Source organism: Poecilia formosa, unplaced genomic scaffold (genome assembly GCF_000485575.1).
Source record: "Poecilia formosa unplaced genomic scaffold, Poecilia_formosa-5.1.2 Scaffold156, whole genome shotgun sequence".
Taxonomy (NCBI): Eukaryota; Metazoa; Chordata; class Actinopteri; order Cyprinodontiformes; family Poeciliidae; genus Poecilia; species Poecilia formosa.
This window is the reverse complement of record NW_006800095.1, coordinates 405525-431480: the sequence shown is the minus strand read 5'-3', so window position 1 is coordinate 431480 and position 25956 is coordinate 405525. Positions and strand designations below refer to the sequence as shown.

Sequence of the window (25956 nt, the reverse complement as noted above, 5' to 3'; positions counted from 1 at the left end):
GTCAAAAACTTGGTGGAAAAATCTCATAAATTTTGAGCACAGTCATAGAAAATTTCTAGAAAAAAACAGCACATTTTGTTTGAAAGTCGAAAACAAACTATACTTGTCCAAAACTTGCTATAAAAAAACTCCGAAATTTTTTTATTGGTCTTAGAAATTTACTAGACAAATACAAGTAAATTCCTGAGATTGAAAAGTTAAAAATGTTTTAATTTTGAGACATAAAAAAAATGACTAAAACAAAAGAAGTAAATTTCAGTTTGAATAGGTGAACATTTGCTTGAAAAAAATCGGAAATGTTGATATTAATCTCAGAGATTTGCTAAAAAAAAATAAATAAATAAATTTCTGAGTTTGAAAAGTTGACAATTTGTTTGAAAAAACTCAGAAATGTTTAGATTAATAAAAAAAAATGCTGTTGATTATGTTTGAATTTCCACAATCGCAGAATTGCTAAAAAAAAAACTGGAGGACTGATTGTAATTTGGCAAACAGTAAAACCTGCTTTGATTTGATCAATAAATTAATATATAAACCACATAACTATTATCCTGAAGGTGTTACTTACTGGAGTGGAGAGAGCGGCGCTGGCTGGTGGTTAGCTTTAGATTTGATTTGAAGGTTTTATCATTTGTTTTTAGATCTCAGAGGTCTGTTGAGTAAATGCTCTTATCTGTCTCAAGGTCCAGATTAAAGCGCAGATGAGATCAGGAACGAATTGCACCTTTACATCTGGACTTTCACAACAGGAAACACTTTTAAAACACGTTTCTGTTCCTTGCCTGGATCTTGATCTCATCCAGATGAGAAACAGGCTGGACATATTAGAAACCTCTCAAACTTGTCAGAGTCGAAAGCGAAGAGTGTGTCAAATTTTTTCCCGGACCGAAGCCAGAGACCGCAAGGAGGCTAGAAGAAGCGAATCCCTGGAGTTATTTCAGCCAGAGGTGTTTTAGGAAATTGATTTATAAAAACACCATAAATACAAAAATAAAGCTGACATATGTGCTGTCTTTGATTAACTAATATGAGAAAAGTAAGAAGAGAACAAAAGGAAAAACTCAGCCAACTTCTCACACTGTTCAAGGTTGGGATGTAAAAATTTGTTTTTCAGTTAAATTCAAATAGGGTAAAACAAATAAATGTTGGTGTTTTGCATGCAAATAAATCAATATATGTTCCAGAGATAGCTAATGATGATAATAATAACAACAATATTTAATATTTTAATCCTAATTTCTTTATGTTTCCTTGAAAGTCTGGTTTGTTTGAGGAGGTGTGAATGTGTAATCGGATCACAAACTCTCCAACGTCTCAGTTTGGTTAGAAACCGATCCTTAAGCAGGAAGCAGACTAAAGCACAAGGCATTCTGGGTAAATACAACCAAAACAAAAGTGTAAGTCTAACACTAGCGCTGGAAATGGCTCGTTGTCTTTTATTAAAATAACCACTAAAATCTGACGTTACTCTATTTTTGTGTACATTTTGTAAAGAAAGAAGCTATGCTCAATGTCTTCTTCAGGGGTTTTTATGTTGTTTCCTTCAGGAGTTATTGGTGCAGCGCCCCCACAGGCGAGGAGGGGAACAGCTTTTTTAATTAGTTTGGTTTGTTTGACACAGTGTGAAAGAGAACCGCACCAACTGAAAATGAACCAAGTCTATTAGACTTGGTTCCTTTCTACCAGAACAACATTTTTTAATAGTCTATGTATGTATTTGTTTAATATTAAAGTTTAAAAAGTAAAAGTTTGGAATACATAAAGCATTTTTCATCTGTCACTAACATAACTCGCCTCCTTGTTGGATCAAAATAACTATCTTCCATCTGGACTAACTGAGCCCATCATGGCTTTGTTTCCAGAACCACGACCACGGCTGCATCGTCTGTCGGATCATCTACCGCTCGGACGAGTTCCACCCGCCCATCCTGCCGCCGCGGGCCGACCTCACCGTGGGCCTCTACGGCCAGTGGGTCAGCCAGCGCTGCGAAGTGCGGCCCGAGGTCCTCTTCCTCACCCGCCACTTCGTCTTCCACGACAGCAACCACACCTGGGAGGGCCACTACTACCACTACTCCGACCCCACCTGCAAACACCCCACCTTCACCATCTACGCCCAGGGCCGCTATAGCCGAGGCCAAGCCTCCACCCGCGTCATGGGAGGCACCGACTTTGTCTTCAAAGGTTTTCAAACTTTTCTTCTTACTTTAGTTTGTAATTAAGAGAAGGAAAGCGTTCGACTGGTTGGTGTCGTATTTCCCAACCAAAATCTTACACAAGACACAGCTGGAGTAAAGATGCTCCTATGTGATGCATCTTTACGTTTAGAAGATCCAAATTGTTGGGATTCGTAGAGAGTATGATGTCTGGAAATTAGTTTTTGAGTTTGGGAAGTCAACATAAACCACTATAGATAAATATTAGCTGTAGATGAAGCTACAGCTAAAAAANCAGAAATTATTGCAATAATCAATAATGTTGTTTTGAGAACATTTTCAAGTAATAAACTTTAATTTTATGTACTAAGATATGTTAAATATCCCAAAAAATAAATTAACAAGGCGACTAAAACCGATAAATAAAACAGAAATTAAAATCACACTCAACCAAAACCATAACTTAAATGTTTTACAAAATCTCTGCTGACAAAATTGCAGTTCAAAAAACATTAATCGTCAGAATGCAGAATTATTGAGCAGATTTATTGTGACAGGCTCAATTATGATTAATTAACTTTGACAATTCCAGAAATAAAATCAGTTTTAGTGTTTTTATTTTCTTGCATTTTGAGTGTAAACTGGACATTTTTAAATTGTTTCCAGAAGTGGAAATTTTAAAATTATATTCTTGTTAAATTAAGATCTTACAGACACAATTAAATACAAACAATATAGTTAATACCGCCTCAGTTTCATCACCTCAAGGTCACAGTTTTCAAAAAAATTGGAAGTTTAAAAAAAGTAATTAAGCAAATAAATGAAAAAACGTTGTTTTAATGTTTTGGTCAAACCACTAATTGTACTCAGAATGTTTTGTTTTATGCTGCATACACAATATTAAGTTAACTACTTTAACCACCTACGTTCCTAATGTTAGTCATTATGCGTTTTCTTCTTGATGGATGTATTTGATTTTTTTTTTTTAAACTTCTGTTTTTTTAGTTTACATGATGGGAAAAACCACAAACATTCAAGTATTTTATATGGGAAAGAAAAATCCCAATTAGTAGCTTAGCTTTTCAATAAAGATGCAACAAAACGGAAAAGTTTGACCAGTAGAAACACAGTTATTGTTGGCAATAGCGCCACCTACTGTTCCATGTGGAAAACAGACTCAGGCAAACATAAACAAGACGATATCGCCCTTAATTAGTTGGTCTTGGCAGCAACACAGCTGAACGCAGTAGCGCTGGAGGTACTTTCTGTTGGAAATGAAAACAAAGTCCAGAGTTATATTGGCAACAATAATTCAGTCAATGACTCTGTCCAAGAAAGAGGGACAAATAAATTCCGAATAATCGGGTTCACTTCTCTTTCCTAAGAGATTTAAACCATTTTAAATTAAATTTGGCCGTTAGCTGTCGTCGTGCTCCTTCAACCTGATGATGGCAGTAAACCAGTGGTGTAAACAGGTGTTTACTGATTTTCTTAGGTAAATTTTTAAAAAGTACTGCTCTAGAAAAACCTTCCCATTTGTAATATGTTTCTTTAGGACACCTGTGACATAAAGAAGTGTGATCGTTTCACTGACGGACTACCTAACTAGAAATTGCCCCGGGAATAACACAAAGAAAGGCCGCATATATTAAAACCAATATCTGCATTCCTGTGGCATGTTATGTATCTTTAATAATGTTTAAAAACTTTACACCGGTATCTCCGGCTTTTCTTTTTAAGCCACTTATCCATTATTACATTTAAACGGAATCGTTTGGTAAGCTAGCTAGCTGTAGCGTCGCACTTTGATCTGACGTCACGGCAAATAAACGGTCGTTTACATGCAGTACATCGCAGACCACTAGATGGCGCCCGAGGACCACCAGTATGAGAAATACTGGAGTAAATACACTGAAATGATCGCTAAATTGGGGGGAAAAGAAGTCAATCTCAAATTATAAACACGAGTAAAAACACAAGAGCTAGGGGTGGGCGATATGGACTATTGTGATAGCAATAAACGTGACAGTACTTCTTTTTTAGGTAACTTTCTTTAAAATACTGCTTTAGAAAAATATTCCCATTTGTAATGTTGTTTCTTTAGGACATCAGTCACATAAAGAAGTGTGATTTGTTTCACTAAAATGCATTTAATTGCTTTTAATCATATATATTTTGAATTATTGGTATTTATTGATTCACCTTTATTGAACAAAAAGGGGGGGGAGGGAGTAGAAATAACAATCGCAACAATACGAACAGCTGTGTATATTTTCAAGCATCATTAATTTGTATTTATTGTGAAAATGATAAATCAAAATCTTATCATGACCAGACGTTTATCACGACAAACCTCAAACCAGAACTTTACAAACCAGAATTTTATAAGGAAATAATTTCCTCTTTCAACGTTGTGCTAACAAAAAGCGTCATTCGTTTTTACATTTTGCATGGTTTTATTGGTCTGTCATTTTCCCATCATGCCTTCTGCTCGGGTTTCATCCAGATGTTCTCAGTGGAAGAATAAACTTGGAACCAACGAAGAAGAATCCTCACAAAAGCTATAGAAAACAAACCGGCTCATTTGAAACCGTGTCACTGTGCCTGTAACATTTTTATTTGCAATCTGGAAAACAAAACTTGTCCAAGTTCCTCCCAGCTGGATTTAACACTTCACTGAATTATTTTATTTAGTAATAAAAAAATATTTCCACCAAGTCTTCAGGGAAATGCAACCACAAACAGTCCAGTTTTATTCTTTATTTATCATCTGCCGACAGGACTACAATGCAACTAGAACAAATGTTTGTTTTGTTCTTTGATTTCCTGTAGTTCTGTATCAACTCTTGCTCACATGTACATCTATGATGGTGGTACAGATATTTTAAAAAAATACAAATATCCAGAAGGTTTTAATCCCAGTCATCTCATTAACCTCTCACTCCGAGGCGTTTATGGAGCTGCACTGGGAATATCTCGTCTGCAGATTTCTCTCCTCTCTTTTCCTTCTTTTCATTTGTTCTTCCTGAAGCCCCGTCGCAGACAGGTTGTCTGGGAAAACAGTGACTGAGTTTAGGAGGTTGGGTATTAAACCTTACCCACCCTGCAATGATGGAGTCAAACCAGCCTCATGGGAGTTCGGTCTTTGGAAGAGATTTTCTTGAGTAGCGCTTGAAAGCTTCCAGTTGTTCTGCAGTTGGAAAGCTGCAGCTGTCCGGTCTGTGCAGCAGACGTGATTTTATCTGAACAGTATGTTCATGTTGATGATGTTGCATCACGGCGACCTTCGGTTTCGCTCGTGGTGTTGAGGCTTCGCTGTTTTATCCAGACATCTGGACAGGATGCGATCACTGAGGCCAAGCTGAATCTTTATCCGAGTTTTCTTCTTTCAACTCTGGCACGCTGATGATGGATTTATTTATCCCAAGATGCAAGTTTTTTACCATCATGTTGAAGTTTTTTTCTGTTATGCTCCCCACTTTTCTGTTGTCACGTCCTATGATGCCAGTAGGGCAATATTAGAGAAAACGAATACATTTCCGCTCAAAAACTCAGGAATTTTATATAAAAAATAAGTAAATTTCTGAACTCCAAAAATCAAAAGTTTGCTAGAAAAATCTCTGAAATTTTTAGATTAATCTCACAAATAAACAAGTAAAATAAACAAGTACATTTATGAACTCCAAAAATCAAAAACTTGCTAGAAAAATTTCCCAAATTTTGAGAATAATCTCAGAATAAAAAAATAAAATAAAACACAAAAAACAAAGAAATTTTTATACTCCAAAGGTCAAACAATTTCTAGACAAAGGTTGGAAATTTTGAGATTAATCAAAAAAATTTACTAGAAAAAAAAAATTCTGAGCTGGAAAAGTCAGAAACTTGCACTAGAAAAATCTTAAAATTTCAGAATAGTCATGTAAAATTTCTAGAAAAACAATAACATTTCAGAACTCTAAAAGTAAAAGAAATATTGCTTGAGAATACTCAGAAATTTTGAGAATAATCTTAGAAATTTTCTAGGGAAGTCAAGCAAATTCCCGAGATTGAAAAGTTGAAAACTTGCTAGAAAAAAATAGGCAAATTTCTGGTCTCCAAAAGTCAAAAACTTGGTGGAAAAATCTCATAAATTTTGAGCACAGTCATAGAAAATTTCTAGAAAAAAACAGCACATTTTGTTTGAAAGTCGAAAACAAACTATACTTGTCCAAAACTTGCTATAAAAAAACTCCGAAATTTTTTTATTGGTCTTAGAAATTTACTAGACAAATACAAGTAAATTCCTGAGATTGAAAAGTTAAAAATGTTTTAATTTTGAGACATAAAAAAAATGACTAAAACAAAAGAAGTAAATTTCAGTTTGAATAGGTGAACATTTGCTTGAAAAAAATCGGAAATGTTGATATTAATCTCAGAGATTTGCTAAAAAAAAATAAATAAATAAATTTCTGAGTTTGAAAAGTTGACAATTTGTTTGAAAAAACTCAGAAATGTTTAGATTAATAAAAAAAAATGCTGTTGATTATGTTTGAATTTCCACAATCGCAGAATTGCTAAAAAAAAAACTGGAGGACTGATTGTAATTTGGCAAACAGTAAAACCTGCTTTGATTTGATCAATAAATTAATATATAAACCACATAACTATTATCCTGAAGGTGTTACTTACTGGAGTGGAGAGAGCGGCGCTGGCTGGTGGTTAGCTTTAGATTTGATTTGAAGGTTTTATCATTTGTTTTTAGATCTCAGAGGTCTGTTGAGTAAATGCTCTTATCTGTCTCAAGGTCCAGATTAAAGCGCAGATGAGATCAGGAACGAATTGCACCTTTACATCTGGACTTTCACAACAGGAAACACTTTTAAAACACGTTTCTGTTCCTTGCCTGGATCTTGATCTCATCCAGATGAGAAACAGGCTGGACATATTAGAAACCTCTCAAACTTGTCAGAGTCGAAAGCGAAGAGTGTGTCAAATTTTTTCCCGGACCGAAGCCAGAGACCGCAAGGAGGCTAGAAGAAGCGAATCCCTGGAGTTATTTCAGCCAGAGGTGTTTTAGGAAATTGATTTATAAAAACACCATAAATACAAAAATAAAGCTGACATATGTGCTGTCTTTGATTAACTAATATGAGAAAAGTAAGAAGAGAACAAAAGGAAAAACTCAGCCAACTTCTCACACTGTTCAAGGTTGGGATGTAAAAATTTGTTTTTCAGTTAAATTCAAATAGGGTAAAACAAATAAATGTTGGTGTTTTGCATGCAAATAAATCAATATATGTTCCAGAGATAGCTAATGATGAAAATAATAACAACAATATTTAATATTTTAATCCTAATTTCTTTATGTTTCCTTGAAAGTCTGGTTCGTTTGAGGAGGTGGAATGTGTAATCGGATCACAAACTCTCCAACGTCTCAGTTTGGTTAGAAACCGATCCTTAAGCAGGAAGCAGACTAAAGCACAAGGCATTCTGGGTAAATACAACCAAAACAAAAGTGTAAGTCTAACACTAGCGCTGGAAATGGCTCGTTGTCTTTTATTAAAATAACCACTAAAATCTGACGTTACTCTATTTTTGTGTACATTTTGTAAAGAAAGAAGCTATGCTCAATGTCTTCTTCAGGGGTTTTTATGTTGTTTCCTTCAGGAGTTATTGGTGCAGCGCCCCCACAGGCGAGGAGGGGAACAGCTTTTTTAATTAGTTTGGTTTGTTTGACACAGTGTGAAAGAGAACCGCACCAACTGAAAATGAACCAAGTCTATTAGACTTGGTTCCTTTCTACCAGAACAACATTTTTTAATAGTCTATGTATGTATTTGTTTAATATTAAAGTTTAAAAAGTAAAAGTTTGGAATACATAAAGCATTTTTCATCTGTCAGTAACATAACTCGCCTCCTTGTTGGATCAAAATAACTATCTTCCATCTGGACTAACTGAGCCCATCATGGCTTTGTTTCCAGAACCACGACCACGGCTGCATCGTCTGTCGGATCATCTACCGCTCGGACGAGTTCCACCCGCCCATCCTGCCGCCGCGGGCCGACCTCACCGTGGGCCTCTACGGCCAGTGGGTCAGCCAGCGCTGCGAAGTGCGGCCCGAGGTCCTCTTCCTCACCCGCCACTTCGTCTTCCACGACAGCAACCACACCTGGGAGGGCCACTACTACCACTACTCCGACCCCACCTGCAAACACCCCACCTTCACCATCTACGCCCAGGGCCGCTATAGCCGAGGCCAAGCCTCCACCCGCGTCATGGGAGGCACCGACTTTGTCTTCAAAGGTTTTCAAACTTTTCTTCTTACTTTAGTTTGTAATTAAGAGAAGGAAAGCGTTCGACTGGTTGGTGTCGTATTTCCCAACCAAAATCTTACACAAGACACAGCTGGAGTAAAGATGCTCCTATGTGATGCATCTTTACGTTTAGAAGATCCAAATTGTTGGGATTCGTAGAGAGTATGATGTCTGGAAATTAGTTTTTGAGTTTGGGAAGTCAACATAAACCACTATGGATAAATATTAGCTGTAGATGAAGCTACAGCTAAAAAATTCTTTCCGCCTTCACCTTGAAACCCTTTTTTGTTACCTTCGGCCCGTTTTGGGTTTATTTTTTTTTTTTTTTTTGTTTTACTTGTTTATTATTTGGTTGGGAATTATTTGTTTCAAACTTTCAATTTTTTTTTTATTGCGTTGCGATTTTTTAGTTGTTTAAAAATTTTCCGGATTTTGCCATTTTTTTCTTCCATTTATTTTTCGGAAAAAATCACATAATTAAAATTACTGCCCTAAGAATGTGGTTTATTCACCAAATGGCCATTGTCTCTCTACTCCTGTTAACGATTATCCAATTACTAAATTAGCTAACAGTTGTTTCAATTACTGATTAATCACGATTAATTGTTCCAGGGCTAATTATTTATATTGTTAAAAAGTTAGTTGTGTTATTTTTGTTTTTGTCTGACTAGTTTGTTCTTACAGAAAAAGGCTGCTTTAGAGTTTGTAAAAACTGGCAGCTTTATTATTAGATTATTTCAGCAAATGATTAATCATAATTAATCTGATTAATCGTCTCAGGTCTATTTATATATATTGCAGAAAAGTTAATTCAAAATGAGTTTTGTCTTAATCTAGTTTACTAAACTATTTGCACTAGAAACTAGATTAGATTTAGTTTTTTCAGTATTGTTACGTGGTACAACATTCAGGCAACAATAATCACAGACAAATAAAGGTTGCATTTTTCCAAATACTTCAGTTTTAGCCTTGAGAAACTCTGCAGAGAGCTGATTCCTCCTGTGTCTCCGTCCTCTAGTGAACCACATGAGAGTGACGCCCATGGATCTGGCCACCACCTCCCTCCTCAATGTCTTCAACGGCGACGAGTGCGGCGTTCAGGGCTCGTGGCAGGTCGGGGTGGAGCAGGACGTCACCGTCACCAACGGCTGCGTGGCGCTCGGCATCCGGCTCCCCCATACGGAGTACGAGCTCTTCCGCATGGAGCAGGACGCCCACGGCCGCTACCTGCTCTACAACGGCCAGCGCCCCAGCGACGGCACCAGCCCGGACCGCCCCGAGAAGAGAGCCAGCTCCTACCAGATGCCCCTGGTCCAGTGCTCGTCCAGCAGCCAGCGGTCCGACCGCAGCCGGGGAGACGATGACACCGAGCAGACTCAGCACCGCCACAATGGCGGCTCGGGGCGGCACGCCGGCCGCAGCGGATGCGTCGCCGTGCTGCTGGTCACTGCTCTGCTGCGACTTTGTTAGTCGGCAGTAAAGGCTTTTTCTTTCTATACAAACAGTGGGACTTAACAGCAAAAACTCATGTACTTTGCAGGGACGTGTTATGCAAAATTCACATTTTTGCAGGTTTTTGTATTTCCATTTGGGTCTAAACTGCTTCTAAAAACAACCCAAAGCGGCTAAAAAAAAAAACTCAACCAGATGTTTTTTGACAATAAGTTTATGCTTTTTGGTGTCTGGAAAATGAGCCGTTTCAAAAACCTCCGGAATGTAACGTCACAAATCACAGACACGTTACCCAGCAACCCCAGTGGAGTTCCGTTTGTTACCTAGCAACCCCAGTGGAGTTCTGCCTGTTACCTAGCAACCCCAGTGCAATTCCAGCCCATCTGATCAGCTGGTTTTACCACTGGGCAATGGCTGCTGCACAAGACAAGTGTTTTGTTGTTGACTTACCGTCCAGAAACTGCTTGCTGCATTTTTTTTGGTTGTGCAGGAGGCTCTACTAATGCTTTTCAAAGATCTAATGTAGTATAACTGCGCATAAGTTTGTAGCCACTTTGACTTGTGACTGTAAACGTTGAGTTGGGGGCGTGGCCAGCAGCAGCTTATTTGGATTTAAAGTGGCAAGAGGCCCAAAAGCAGCTCATAATAGAATGATTTTGGGCAGAAAAATGTAATTAACATGTTTTGAATAGGCCACAGACTTTTCTTAACCTGTTCAAGGAAGCATAATAAATGTTTTGTTTGGATCAAGAGGGTGAGAACTGAACTCCTCTCCAGCTACCAAAGACTTGACACTGCTGCTCTGCAGGAACTGCACTTTAGAGTGAATCCACTGTGGATTCACAACTAGATAAAAAGTCTCTTTATTCCTACAGAACTGAGATTATGTTTGTTTTCTGCATCGTTTTTAATCCAGCACCCGTCACATTGTGGGTTTCTACAGCAAAAAGCAGAGGCTGATGAGTGCAAACATTTTCATGTGTTCAGGAGAAAAACCTCAATAGATTCTGTTGACTGTAAAAAAATAAGTGAGTCGCAGCATTTTCACAGGTTAATGTTAGATAAGGATATATAATGTTAATTGGTTTAGCAATTTTATTCAAAAAGTAAAACTTATTTTTGAACCATTTCTCAGAAAGGTGGGGTTAGAGTTACATATAACCAGGCTTTTTCAAAATATATATTTCAATTTAAACTTTTACTTAACCAGTAAAGGAGCTGGAAAACTAACCAGTGGTGGTCACACTTCCACTAAACTGCTAACACCAGAGATAATTTTTGCTAACTCTTTAAACTTCCACAAAATTTATTTTTCCAGCTAAATTTTCTGATTTACATGGTTGTTTTATAAACTTTAAGTTGAATAAAGTTTGGAATTTATGTTGAATTTTAGTTTTTTTTACTGTTAGGAATTTTTCCAAGTAGTTTAATATTTTCTCTTATTTTGAAAGGAGTGAAAACTACTTATGCAACAGTTCCGTTTCCTCTCCTTTTTTTTTTCTCAGCAACTGTAGTTTAAACAAGAAAAACATAATGCAACAAAATGTAAACAAAATACGTCAGATAAATTTATAACGTTTAAATTAAATTGGTGCTGAAGGATTGTAGTCTTTCAAGGGCAGATATTATTTTAATTGAAGTTAGCGCTTTAGCGTTAGCTTGAGCTAAATACATTAGCAAAGCTACCACCACTAGATTTAACGCTCAAGATGTTCTAACAACAACCAGGATGATACCAGGAGGCTCTCTCTGTTTCAGCTAAGAGGTTTGGTTCAGATTCAACAAGCTGCTTTTTCTACCAGTGTTTCCTTCCACTAAACTTTCAATTCAAACCAGCAAGCCTCTGTGCCAAATCAGTAACAACTCAAATACGTCTATTTTTTTACTCAAATATCAAAGAATAAACTAATGTATTTAACTTGATTAAAGACAACTTTATATCAAGTTTTAAATTGGCAAGATTATTTTTTGTTCGTTTTTTTTAAATATGGCTTTTGTTGAAAAGCTTTTTTTTTAAAGTCCTTTAGTTATTAAATAAAACAGTCAGCGCTCTTTCACATTGCTTATAGTCACTACGTTTTGTGTTTTTATCAGCAGGAAACTATAGTTATCGAAATATTTCACATTGTGCAATAAACCTACCAACCTTGAAATTAACTTTTTGAGAACAATTGCTGAAATAAATGAATTTTTTAACACAACGAAGTCATCTGGTTTCACCTGAAAGACGTTTCATTCGCATACTGCTTGAAACCGGAGATTTTATAAACTCATAAAACGCTGCAAACTTGACATTCTCATCTATTAAAGCGTTTACTTACACAGTAATCAGTCCTGAGTCGTCCAAGTCATTGCTTCCTCCCGAACATGTATGTCGCTGTTTAACATCTTTGGTCTCAACAGCCTGATCACGAGATCCGCCATGTTTGAGCTAATGAAAATACAGACGTCTAATTGAACATTTAACGTTTCCTTCCAAGATTATTACATTTAAACAATCATAATATGAAGATAATATCATTAATTCTTTCATAAAACGGAACCAGAGATTAATGTTTTCTGTTATTTGAGCACAAAGTTTTTCAATTAGTTTATTCAAAGGACAGGAAATGACGTCAAGATTGTTCCAGGATATGATGTTCTGCCAAGTGAAATGTCTGAACTTCTTGTCGGTAAGCAGGAATATTACCGACAAGTATTAATGTATTAATCAGTATTAATGATTTTGTTATCATTTAGAAACTATAAAAACTAGTTTTGGTCACAAGATTAGACATTTTTAACATCGTTTTATGTGGTTGTTTACTAGAAAGGGAAAAAAATCACCAAAAAAAACTCAAAAGTTTCCAAACTTGGAAATTTGTAAGTTCAAAAAGTCGAAAATTTGAAGAAATAAATAAATAAAGTCTGAAATTTTGGGATTAATTTCGGAAATTTTATAGAGAAAACAGTTTCAAATGTTACAAGTTTGCTTGAAAAGCCTGTAAGTTTTTCCACAATATTTCCAAGTTTCAGAAGACGAACATTTTAAACTTTTGGATCTCTGAAATGTCCAAGATTTCTTTTTCTCAGATTTTTTTAGATTAAAATCAAAGTTTGTTTGTTTTTTTTGCAAATTTTTGACTTTCAAAACTCAGAAATATCACGCTTCACGCTTTGATCTATGTATTTACTAAATTTCTGAAATCTCAAAATTTCAATTTGCAAATTTTCAACTATTGAAATAGAAATTTTATTTTTAAAACATCTGGAAATTTTCTAGCAAATTTTAAACTTTTGAAGCTCAGAAATGTCCGTGACCAAGTTATGACAATAAACGAAAACCTTTTAAAAAGCTCTATTAACCATCTTCATTCATTGAACAAACCTTTCATAATAAAATCCCTTAAGCTTTCAAGTTTAGTTACTAAAATAAACAAAATAAACTTCAGAAAGTGTTGATAAGCAGTTCTATTTGACTGTGATTTATGAGCGTGGAAACACTGTCAGCATTTTCTACGCCGTTCATTTTGGACCAAACAGAGTTTCATATTCAGTTCTACTGCCAAGAGGAAAAAGTCAACATTTCATTTCCCACGATCCCATCTCCGTGGAATCACCTCAACTTCACGCTTTGATAAAACGATTCAACGTTTGCGTTTGTGTGGGAAACGGGAACGTCGTAAAGAGAGCTAATTTCAGCTCGTTATCTGGCTGAATTTACCATAACAGACTCCGTCACGCAGAACGTCATAATGAGCTGGAAACACGGAACTGCCTCGGTTAATCTCCAACAGATCTGATAGGAAATATCAGCAGAACCCGAGCTTTGGTTCTGGATTGTTGGGTCACTTTAGTTTTAACATTTTCCCACAGCAGATTAAACCAAACCTTTCGGTTTGTGCTTGAAGTAAATAATGTTTGAACTTCACTTTTCGATCGGCTTTTGTAAAGATTAAAAAATATATATGTAGCAATAATTTGGCTTATTTAGCCTTTCATAAAGAAAAACATTGGGTGTTCATTTTCAAAGTCATATTTTCACCATATTATTAATATATTTATAAATGTCAATGTTCTTATATCCAAACATTTATTTTCCAAAACCAAATATTTGGGTATCAGCTAAATCTAGCTAGGAGCTAAGCATTTGGGTATGAGCTAAACATTTAGCTAGCAACATAAATAGGTAGTAAGTCAAATATTTAGTTTTCTTGCTAAATATTTAGCTTGTAATTACCAAGCTAAATATTTAGCTAGGCACCTAAATATTTAGCTTAGCAAGCCAAACATTTAGCTTCCTTGCTAATTATTTAGCATAGCAACTGCAAACTAAATATTTAGCTAGCAAGCCAAACATTTAGCTTCTTTGCTAAATATTTAGCGTAGTAACTGCAAACTAAATATTCAGCTAGCAAGCCAAATATTTAACTTCCTTGCTGAATATTTAGCTAGCAACATACATATTTAGTTAGCAAACTAAATATTTAGGTCTGGTTTGAAAATTAGATACTACTTTTGGAAAATAAAGATTTAATTTGGGACTAAATAGTTAAAATAAATATTTATTTGGGAACAAAATGCATAGCTTAGAAACTAAATATTTAATATTTTGTAATAGTTATAAATGTAGAACTAATATGTTGAAAATGTGACTTTGAAAAATGAACACTTGCATTTTTTCTTTACGACAGGCTAAATAAGCCAAAATATTAATTTGTTGCTGTGCAACTTTACACCCAATACTGTTCTACAAACTCAGTGTCACTCAAGTTATTGGATCTCTAGTTTGAACTTTTAACTCCGTGAGCACACAGAACACTACCCAGGTTCTGTTCCTGTATCAGAACATTTCCCGGGTCCAGACGCAAAGCAGATTCTTCCTCTCCATCTCCGTTCCAGTGGATCCTCAAGGAAAATGTTCACCTGGAAAATGTCTTGCACTAAAAACGTTTTAATATGTAATTTTATGTTTTTAATCTAGCGCTGAAACTAATCATTTTAGTAAATAGATTATTTTATCAGTAAAAGAGGCAGATTTTTCATTTAACCACTTTAGCCTACTTTTAAATCTGGCTTAATTGCTGTTAATTACTGACCTTTTTTTGAGTCTACAAATTTAGCAATCTTTTAATCATTACTTGGATTATTCAGACGATTACTTAATTGATTTGCCACAATAGCACTAGACAATAATATATATATAGACATGAAATCAATGTCAATAGATAATACGTTAATACAATAAAATGTTCAATAATTTCATTGAACTCCGAACCAGAACTGCACAGCATTCTGGGAAATGTATGGCTTGACCCACTCAAACCCTCACACTTTAGCCAATCCAGGTTGGTGGAATCAATGCGTCTCGCTCACTCTTTGGTTACCTAGCAACTCACTCATTCTTTGGTTACCTAGCAACGACTTCCGCTGTAGTTCCCACAGCAATTTCAGACTTTAGAAGTTTTTTTCTTGTAAATAAGTTAAATTAATCTCAAAATTTCCAAATGTTTTTGGTGTAAATGTACAACGGAACCAATATTCCATCATTTAAGACAAGTTAAAGAATGTTAATTTTAAATATGTGTTGATATCTACTTAAACTATAAATGACAGTAAAGTTTCTGGAAGTGAAAAAGGCAAAAGATGGCTATGAAAACCACATTTTTTCAATTTTATTTGGTCAATGATTAATACCATGGGAGATAATTTTAAAAATGGAAACCTCATTTCAGTCAATACTTGCCTCAGAAGGAATAAATGTGAATAATGTTTATTAATAATAATAATATAATAATAGTTCTGAATTGTGAGGAAAAGGACAGGACAAATGCACATAACGAGGCACCGATTTCCCCAGCTGGATCTGAACATTCCAACAACAACAAAAAAAAAGAAGAAATTACAAACAAATTTACTTCAGAGGCAGTCCAGCAACGTTTGAATGGCGGTTCTGTCCATGTTTTTGTTTGGAAGGATTTAAAATAACATTTACAAGACGCCTAGCATTTCTTTGAACTCCTATTAAAAGCACACAGAGAAAGAGAGAAAAAAGAAAGAGAGAAATGAAGGAAGGAACAAAAACTGGACTGCTTCTTCCCAATGGTTCCCCGTTTTTCCGTGATCCATCTTTCCATTGTCCCACCAAATTACCTGCAAACCCATTAATCAAAAACTGAAAGAAAAAAACAAAAAACAAAAAAAAAAAAAACAAGAAGGGATTAATTTTGTTGTTTTTTTTAGTGAACTCTCTGGGCTCAATAAGTGTGCGACATTGTAAAAAGGCGACGCCTTTGGATGAAGCTGTACAGATGCGTTCACTGTAGGCCACACAACCGATGATATGGCAAAGTCAACAGAAAGACTTCTTCCTCTTCCAGGCCTCGTTGTCGTCGTCGTCGATTTTTTTGTTTGTTTTCTTTTTTCTTTTTGGAGCCGGAGCGAAGGGACATGGCCAGCGTACACGATACCAGTCTACAAGATGAACTTCCCGAAGAAAAATCCAATGAAGATGGCTGCTATGACGACGAGGAGGGAGGGCAGGAAGGCGGCGCTGGTTTCTCGGCCGACGATGTTGGTTGAGTTTGATGTCATGTGGTCTGGGCGATGCTGCATCTTTCTCATCCTCACTCCCTCGTCCTGCAAGAAGCAACCAAACCTCAACCATCAATACGTTAGCGGCCGCGATCTGATGCGTCGTAATGCTGCGAAGAGACCGAAGGCGTCCGACGCTTCGAGTTGACACTTGATATTTTGCTGGTGACGCTCGTTGGAAAGAGCCGTTGTTTTCTATTGCCTGTCTCTTTGTACAATGGTGGATGAAATTGAGAGAGCGGCACCAAAAGCTTCTGTAATCACAGGCTCCTCAGATGTTTTTGCTTAACATTTTGTGTTCAATGTTTATTGAATAAACAACACTAACAGCTGATAGCGGCTCAAAGTGCATTGGAGCCTCTTGCCTTTTTTCCCCTCCCTCTCCCTGGTTGATCTGAACAACGGAAGATGCATTTGAGAGAGCGGCACCAAAAGCTTCTGCAATCATAACAGAGGCTCCCTAGATGTTTTTGCTTAACATTTTGTGTTCAATGTTTATTGAACAAATAACGGCTTGACGCACGTTGGAGCCTCTTGCCTTTTTTTCCTCTCCCAGTTACTTTCAACAATGGCGGATGAAATATTGAGAGTGTCTTGGTTTTATTTACTGAAATAAACAGGATGTCGCCATCTTTGAATTTACCAGATAACTCAGAGGTGACGAGGGTCACTTCAGCGCTGTTTTCGTCTCACCCTATCCATATGACGCCCTGCTGACCCGCATCAGTGCCTGCATCTCCTGACAATAACTACAGGCCACTACGCCATATAGGGAGTCTCTCTGATTGGTCAACACGTGTCAAACACTTGAAACGCTTCAGCGCGTCCACATAGACTTTGAATGTAAACCAGACACTCAAATTGCCATCGGTCTGAATGCAGCATTAGAGCACCAGGAACCAACTAAACGTCAAAACACGTTAATTATCTTATGCTACAATCTGTTGCAGCATCTAATTACGTTTAAGCTGAACACTGTCCCTTTATTAATAGTTTACTAACGCTATTACATCCTTAAAGCTGCAGGGCTTATTTGTTAAAACTGACCAGGTTGTGACAGAATAGCATGAGAGAAAATCTGAAAAATTTGACCTTCTCTGCCTTCTCCCAGAACTAACTAGAAACAACCAATCAGAGCCAGGAGGCGGGTCTTAGTGCTGTCAATCAACATCATGTACTGGCTGGTGAATGTGCTATTAGAGGAGAAGTCATGATGCAGGTCTTAAATCTGATCCAGATTGCCATTAAAAATCTTAAATGTGGGTTGATGAAACCTGCAGAAACTCTGCCATTTAGAACCTGATGATGCGACCAGGATTCCCGCTGTTTATTGGAGAAAAACTTTTCCAGATTGAAGCCTCCATCCTCCGCCAGTTTTTAAAGCATACAGACTTCATCTCCAGCAGCCGGTTCTGTAGGTTCTTAGCACAACGGACACACCCAGTGACTAACTGTGGTGTGAACTTCTGTTATTCTGCTTCTCAATCAGCTGTGACTTTACCTTTGTCTTGGTATGTGGCTAACCTTTATAAACAGGTTTTCTAAAGTCTTTCCAACATGTCTGACCTTCAGTTGCCTGTTTTCCTCGCTGAGCTTGTTTATCTCCGACTGCAGCCTCTTGCACTTCTCCACCAGCTTCTTCGAGTCCGTGTCGTCTCCCGCGGCGGCCGCAGCCGTCGGCTCGGACTTCAGGGAGTTCATCACCGGGGCCGGTCGCGTCACTTCCATGTCGTTCTGCCCCACAGAGAGGAGGAAAAGCATGACTGAGAACAAATCCAGCATGGCCAGACTCGACCCGTTAGATCCTACCGATACGCCACAGGAAGGCGGCTTTGTCAGAGTTTCTCTTTTTTGATTTAAAAAAATCATTAAAGCAGCTTGCAAAAATATTCACATCCCTTGAACTTTCTCACATTCTGATATTACAATATTAGTTTAGTTTATGATGATTTATTACGACAGTAATACAAATTTGCTTCGACTTTGATCCAGTTGCCTGCAACTTTTACGATCAGAGTCAAATTAAAACTTGTTTCAAATGTTAAATGACTCAAGAATATAAAAACATTCAAAGACTACTTACATTTTTACATACATCTAATATTTTATCATCAAGTAAAAAATAAAAAGCAAAACCATGAGTACATTCTCTGTGTGTGAAAAGCTTCTAGTAAAACACATCCAGTAGTTTTTGTTCCTGTTAAACTTTAAGATATAAAAGTGAATGGGTGTGTACGACATTAGACACACTTTTATGTGTTTCTGTTGGTCAGAATGAAAACAAAAATTCTCAATCAAGAAATCTCTCACCACTTCGTTTTCAGAGGGCAACTCGAAGACGCATCTCAGCTTGGAATCCATAAGATCTTCGGGTTTTGCATCTTTCCACTGACGGATCAGAAACACGTCATTTGTTAATTCAAACTGCATCCAGACGGATTTATTTTTCCCTCCATCCACACACAAAACAAACGTAAATGTAATCTCAAACCTTGAAACTCAACAAAAACTCACAACATGCATATTTTTACTTACTAAACTGATGCAGCGTTGCCCTTACTCTCCTAAATATGTAAACAGTAACAGCTTGTATTTAAAAAGAAATAAAAGCTTGTTTAGTTGTGTTGCTAAGCGTCTGCTGCCCCCTGTTGGACAAATGCAGGACACATCTAAAGCAAACTGATCAAATCTAGATTTTACCCAAGAAACTAATAAAAAATACATTTTACTTTTAATATTTATTTGTTTTTAAGGCAATCTAGAGAGTTGAACAATATAAGAAAAAATATCTGAATGCGATTCCCCCACATGAATAATTGTTCTTAATTTATTGTTGAATATAAATGTATTGATCGGACTCGTAGATTTAACTTATTTCATGCAATTTGTTGAACATTACTTATGCAATTACATAAACCAGATAAAAAAAACATAAAAACAATCAAACATAACAATAGTACTAATATAAAGAGAAATAATGAGCCAAAATATGGACATTTAAATCATAAGATTTACAAAATAGTTTCTGTTTCAGCCAGAAAAACTATCCCTTTGTTTATTATTTAACAAATAATGTTAATAATAATCAGAATTATATTTGATATTTCAGCACACACTGGAAACATTTCACTGAAAATGAAAAACTAATAAATACTTACCACGGTGTCGTTGTCAGCAGCATTTGATGGGACGAAAATCGTCTGAACCATAAATTTGTGTTTACTTTTTTCATTGGGGTCATAGTCAAAGGGTTGTAGCATAACTGTGAAGAAGAGAGTAAATAGATAAAATAAATAAAAAATAAAAGAATATTAAATATATTTTGAGTAAGACAAAAACACAGAGCAAATGTTTCAAACAATCGGAGAAGGGTTAGGAGTTAATCTGTTCAGTGCTTCAGTAATTTCCCTGTGTTTGGAGTTTTTCTCCCGTTTCAATGGGGTTGTTCCTTTCCTGCAATCTTTCATGCTTGCTCAGGATGAAATGAAAATAAACACTGAAATAACTAAATTTCAGTGTTCAAGTAAAGATTGCAATAAATGATTTAACGTCATCAACTGGGCTTCCTTGGATAACTTTTGGGCTTAAATGCTAAATGAAACTGAACTATATAGAGGTTTTAATTCATTCATACACAGTATGAATGGACAGGAAAACACATTTGTTTTTGAATTTATCAAAAAAAAAAAAAAAAAAGGGATAATTTGTAACCTGTAGTATTCTGGTACTGACCAAGAGTAAACAGGACGTTTTTGGAAGGAAAACAAACTTTTAAAAATCGTTTTTCAATGGCAGAAATGTATTGTATTTTCTTACCAGAGATGTTGACAGTTGCACCTGGGTCGATGACGCCGCTGTTTGGCCGTACGCAGTACCTGCGAGGCGCCGTCGTCTTCACTTTGAAACATACTCGTCTATCCGATGGGTTCTTCAGTTTGAGGTTAGCGGTGACTACATCTGTGAACGGACCTGATGCACACAGAAACACACACACACAGACGGGTTGCTGCTTCTGTATTCAATGCAACACACACCTGACACAAACAATCTGCTCATGCGTTAAATTGCAAAACGCGTGTAATATTCTACGAAGTCAACTGAAAGCAAATCATTCACTTTATTTCAGATCGTAACTGAAACAACAAAAGGCCTGCAGTGTTTGGTTTCCAAGGTTCAAAAGAGACTTTAAAAAGATTAACAGAAAAGTAGAAAAAGCAACTCAATTAGACAGACGCAATTAAAAGGCCTTATTGAATAGCCGGCTTTTTAACTTGAAGCTAGACTGCAGCGTCTCGCATTAGAGGCGATTAAATAAATAAAAAGAAAGAGAACTAGAAAGTTTGAAACTAGATAAAGAAATAGAAGAAACTGTTTAGTGCTGGTGATATTAAACGAGGCTCAAATCACACAAACACCTGAGTTTTTCACATTTTTTTAAAAGAATAAACACAAACTAATAGATTTATTGGACAATAAATCAACACACACACACACATATATATATATATATATATATATATATATATATATATACACACACACACAAATATAGCGCAATATACACATGATCAATATCAGTAGATTCAGCATTCTGGGAAATGTAGGCAGAGGAAACACTTTGGCAGGTCAATTTCTCTCAGCCAATATTGGTGGAATATATATATACATCTTCTAATCAAATAGGTTATAGCACAGATTGATAAACAGCGACGACTTCCTGCAGATGAGATCCAACAAACCACCTGAATCAATTACTGTCAGCCCCCTCCCAGACGCATAATTTCATATAGACGTCCCATGATGATATTGGAAACGGGAGTCCTTCGCCCCGTCGGGTCTTTTATCAGTTGATTAGTCGTTACACAACAGATCTCCATCTTGTGACAGCGCTGGCTTCAAATTAGAGCCTTAACCAGGGTCAGCACAAGTTGCTTTCATCATCAATGCCATGTCAAAAACACCAGTGGTCGCCAAGTCAGAGGTACAACAAACTCAATCTGGGCCAATTAGTTTGGGAGGCTGCACAGAAAGCACATCTTATGACAGCATGGTATCTGGGTCGGGGAAAAGCTTTTGATTTTACATCCTGAAATATTTTCAAACCATCCAAATCTTGTTTGAAATTGAGAAATAGGGGTTTATGCAGAGGGCAAAGGTTTGGATACACAAAGCAGGGATAAAGACTAAATAAAAGTAATCTACAGGCGAATTGTGCAGGATTAGCTTATTCCAAAAATATTCTCAGTGGTTGCAGCCTTTATCTTAATTTATCATTTACTTCTCAGCGCAGTTTTCAGCGCCAACAAAGGGAACTGAGCCTTCAGGAACAAGATTAATCTGGGATATTTAAAGTCATGAGCGATCGTCAGTATGTGAGAATCCATACTGTTCTCATCTCACACCTGGTCATATTTTGGCTGCAGAGAACAGGACGTTGCTCTTAAATAACTTTATTAAAAGAAGAATTGAGTTCTAAAACACCTTTATTTAACTTTCCAGAAGACTTACATTTGCAGCTTAAGGCAATCTGGAGCTAAGAGCTACAGTAAATAGGCATGTGATGAGAAGAAACTTGAGAAAATGACACTTGAATCCAATTTCTTTGCCTAAATGTGACCCATAAGATTTTTTATGGCAGTCTGAGCGACCCAATTTCAGTCTTTTCACTCAAAAACAAAATAAATTTTAGCCACTTCTACATGTGGCACTAAATCAGATAGGTATCCGCTTCTTTTCAAAGCGTCTGAATGTCGCATTTTATCAACGTCACTAATGTGAGATGTGCATCATAATTCTGCGCCAGAAAAAGCAAAACGCGGGTAAATCTTTACGTAAACAATGGCTGAAAATTAAAATTACAAACTTATAAAGAAGTCTGTCACTGAAAGGCACCACGTCGCAATCCAATAAAATGTTGATTCCATAATCTCAGAAACGATTCATTCTGTCTCACAATCAAATTTTACCACCAACTCACGATTGTTTTAGTAATCGATTATTCTGATTACTAAATGATTGGCACCTTCTGCTGATTTTTCATTCATTTTCTCAAACCTTTATATGCATTAGAAATATAATAAAATATGCAAATAAAACAATTCAATTATCTTTTTAAATAAAACATTTTGTTGCCTATAATGCAATAACATAGAATGAACACTGTATTGGCTTATCAATAGTGTAGCGCTGATCTGGTGATTATTTTTTTTTGATTAGCCGATTAATCAGATAGCAAAAGATGCTTAAAGTGATTTATTTTTGTTTTTTTACAGAATTGGAACCAATTGAGGAGCTGTGGGCTGAACATATTTACAGATTAACGTTTTATCTTTGTTTGTTCTTTCAACAAATTGCCTTTTTTGAGTCTCTATACTCCAGTTAGCAATTCACTGATCACTAAATTAGTTGTTTATTTTCATTAATTAGGCTTTTTTGTCACAAAATTAATAATTTCAGCTCTAGTACCAAGATTAATGTCGATTCTGAATTAAAATAACTCGCCATGTTAAAAGATTTCATTCATTTAATCCATATTAAGTGGAGTACTATAAATAAAACCTTAAAAATATCAAAGTAATGCTATTTAAAGAAACAAAAGATGACAAAGCCATAACCAAACACTTTTTGTTGTTAAGCAAACTCCACTGTTACACACAAAAGGAGTGAATGAAGCCAAGAGAGATAAGCAGCGTTGCATGACTGCCTGACTCCACCTAGCTAAACGCAGTTACACTCATGACTGGGGAATTGTTTCAAAGACAGGTGCAGCATAAAAAACATTCCTTTAAACTTGAAAAACCTTAAAACGGACGGGTTGTTCAGTTCGTCCGTCTAGAGCTTTGTTACGTGCAGCTGCAGTGAAGGAAGTCTTAATAAATAAGATTTCCTTAAAGTCAATCTAAGGAAGACTTCCTTAAAGTCAATCCATCTCTTCTTGTTGTGCGAAGTCATAAATTCAGAGCGATTGTTGGTGAACCCTCCTTGTTTCAACAGGTGAAACATTTTAATGGAAAACTACTCATATTATTAATCTCTTTCAGCTGACGAGTAACTGAACTTTAACTTTTGGAACGAGGAGAGTCGTTAATTTTATTACGATCATCTGGGAAAGGGCAAGATATTGGTCCAAATTAAGAAAAACAAACAAAAACAAAGAATGTGTTTCATGACCGAAGAACGACAGAGATAATCATCTTCAAGGAAGACATAAAAATAAAAATAAAATCCAGACTTGAAGAGCGTTTCCCACTCCAGGAAACTTTTCCAGGAACCAGGACGGGTTTTCTGCATATCTTTTAAAACCTCTTTTCCAAGGCTTTTGCCAGTGTAAAACCAGATTAACCAGGTGAAAACAGATTATCCAGGTGAAAAAGTTACTGGGAACTTTGTGAAAGACATTTCTGATTATTCAAATATTTCCAGTATTATGTATATTAAACTGCCATATTGTTGGGATTATTTTTACCATTTTTCTCAGTTGTAAATGTGCATCAAATAATCATTCAATTAAAAATCTGATGTGTGCATCTCTATAATTTTTGTTTAAAATATTTGATTCCATGACAATATTTAAATTTCCCACACTCTTTGAAAGCAGCGTGATGTCAATAATGTGCAGGCGGTTTGAAATTCTGCTAAGCTAGCGCTACAAGTCTGAACTAGCCATCTGTGTGGAAGTAGAGACTTTAGGTGACAGATGGGAGCTGAATCGTATAGGATTTAAATCCGTTTCCATGGTAACGGCTTTCCTCAACAGGTGTCTGTATCTCTACAAGTTAAGTCATCAACTAAACACTTGTCCTTTCCAGCAGCGTTTATACACCATGGTAAAACCAGCTGACCAAACGCGCTGCTTGGGTTGCTAGGTGACGGGCGGAACTCAGCTGGGGTTGCTAGGTAACGCCACATAGCCTGTTGATTCTAACTTATCAGGTGGTTTTTGAAACGGCTCACTTTCCAGACACCGAAAAAAAAAACTCAAAAAACATTAGCTTATTGCCAGAAAACTGTTGGATGTTTTTGTTTTTAGGCGCTTGGGGTGTTTTTAGAAGAAATATACAACCCAAACGGAAGTATAAAAACATACAAAAAAGTGAATTTTGGATAATACATTCCTCTTTAAAATCAGTCACTAAACCATTGGATGCAAGTTTGTACAACAATCCATTAAGTAGAATTAAGTCTAAAAGAACAGTTTCTGCGTTTTATACACTGTAAGCATAAAATAAACCAGCTCAGAAAGATGCCACCTCTTCCTCAAAACTCTGCCAGCTCCATCTTTTCCCATCTCTCTGCAAGTTTGCTGGGCTTAGGGTCCCCCAGGCCCGCCCTACTCTAAAAATACCAGCCAAGGAGAGGAGGGCTGCCCTGGTTGCTTTGCTGGAGGAATCCCAAGAGAGCCTCCAAAAACAGTCCAGGTCTCACATACACAGACCAATTTAGCTCGGTCTCTGCAACAGCAGAAGACGACGACATGGATAGTTTATAACGCTGCTCCTCAACGTCCGACAGGAATCATTTCATTTTCATCCGTGATACCCAAATAAAATAATAATAAAAAAAGGAACTCTAAATGATGTAATTGTTTCGTTTTCAATTTACCGTTTGAATTAGATTATGGCAGCTAAATAATTTAATTAGAGTTGGTTCCAGTGACGTGCAGTGAGGTTCATTGCTGGTGAGGCACTGACTTATGACTTAGACACCATGCATGTTATTGGACGTACGGAAATTTCGAGCATGCATACAACGCTGGAGGGCAAAAAGACTAATCTTCTACATGTCATTCATAGCCGCGTTAACTCAGTGAAACTTAGAAATGTAGGTATTGATTTCTTGGTATGATCCACAGCAAAGTGATCTGTATTCGTCAAACTACGCAGACTCGTTGCCATAGCAACTGACAACAATGCCACTTCATGTTTTAGGATTAAACACCAAAAAACATTCAAGAATTTTGCACACAGAACAGAACATTCAGTCTGTTGTTGTAGTACGTTTTAGGTTTAATGTTTTATTAATAAATAATTTCTGTGGTAGATTAACTACCGCTTCTACTTTACTGAATTATTTAGACATACAAACAGTAGCCCACAAAACGCACATTTCATAAAAAAACTAAACAAAAACATCTTATTGCTGTCTTACCTTTATCTATCAATGAAATCCATGCACCGCTAATTCTGCACAAAAATATCCGTTCATCCAAAGCCAAGTCTATCCTCAGCATGTCTTTTCTACTCCGTTTGAGAATCATCAAACTGTCTCGAAGCAAAACTTTCAGCTCCGGTGTTGGTCTTCCTTTAGTTATTATCTCCTGCTTCAATTGAAAATCCACTTTAGAAAACTGTTTAAATGTAGAAATGTAGTCTTTCGTGTTGACGTCGGAAGAGAGGAGAAAACAAATTTATCGATGTACTTGACTTATTTACTGTATGGCTAGCTCCATGGCTAGCTCACTGTGTCTTACTCTGCAGTTGTG

General features: G+C 36.5%; 2 protein-coding genes across 2 annotated transcripts in view; one reads left to right on the top strand and one right to left on the bottom strand.

Annotated features, from left to right (window-relative positions):
• The window catches only part of LOC103146327 (protein APCDD1), a 28826-nt gene extending 18879 nt beyond the window's left edge, over positions 1 to 9947 (top strand). The window contains exons 4-5 of the mRNA XM_007564195.2: positions 1863 to 2184; positions 9469 to 9947. Coding sequence (XP_007564257.1) covers positions 1863 to 2184; positions 9469 to 9920 — 774 coding nt within the window. The 3' untranslated portion in view covers positions 9921 to 9947. The remainder of the gene's footprint in view (positions 1 to 1862; positions 2185 to 9468) is intronic.
• Positions 9948 to 16102: 6155 nt separating this feature from the next.
• vapal (VAMP (vesicle-associated membrane protein)-associated protein A, like) overlaps positions 16103 to 25956 on the bottom strand; it is a 16028-nt gene continuing 6174 nt past the window's right edge. The window contains exons 2-6 of the mRNA XM_007564193.2: positions 20292 to 20444; positions 19634 to 19737; positions 18786 to 18863; positions 18042 to 18209; positions 16103 to 16520 (exon numbers count right to left, since the gene is read on the bottom strand). Coding sequence (XP_007564255.1) covers positions 16356 to 16520; positions 18042 to 18209; positions 18786 to 18863; positions 19634 to 19737; positions 20292 to 20444 — 668 coding nt within the window. The 3' untranslated portion in view covers positions 16103 to 16355. The remainder of the gene's footprint in view (positions 16521 to 18041; positions 18210 to 18785; positions 18864 to 19633; positions 19738 to 20291; positions 20445 to 25956) is intronic.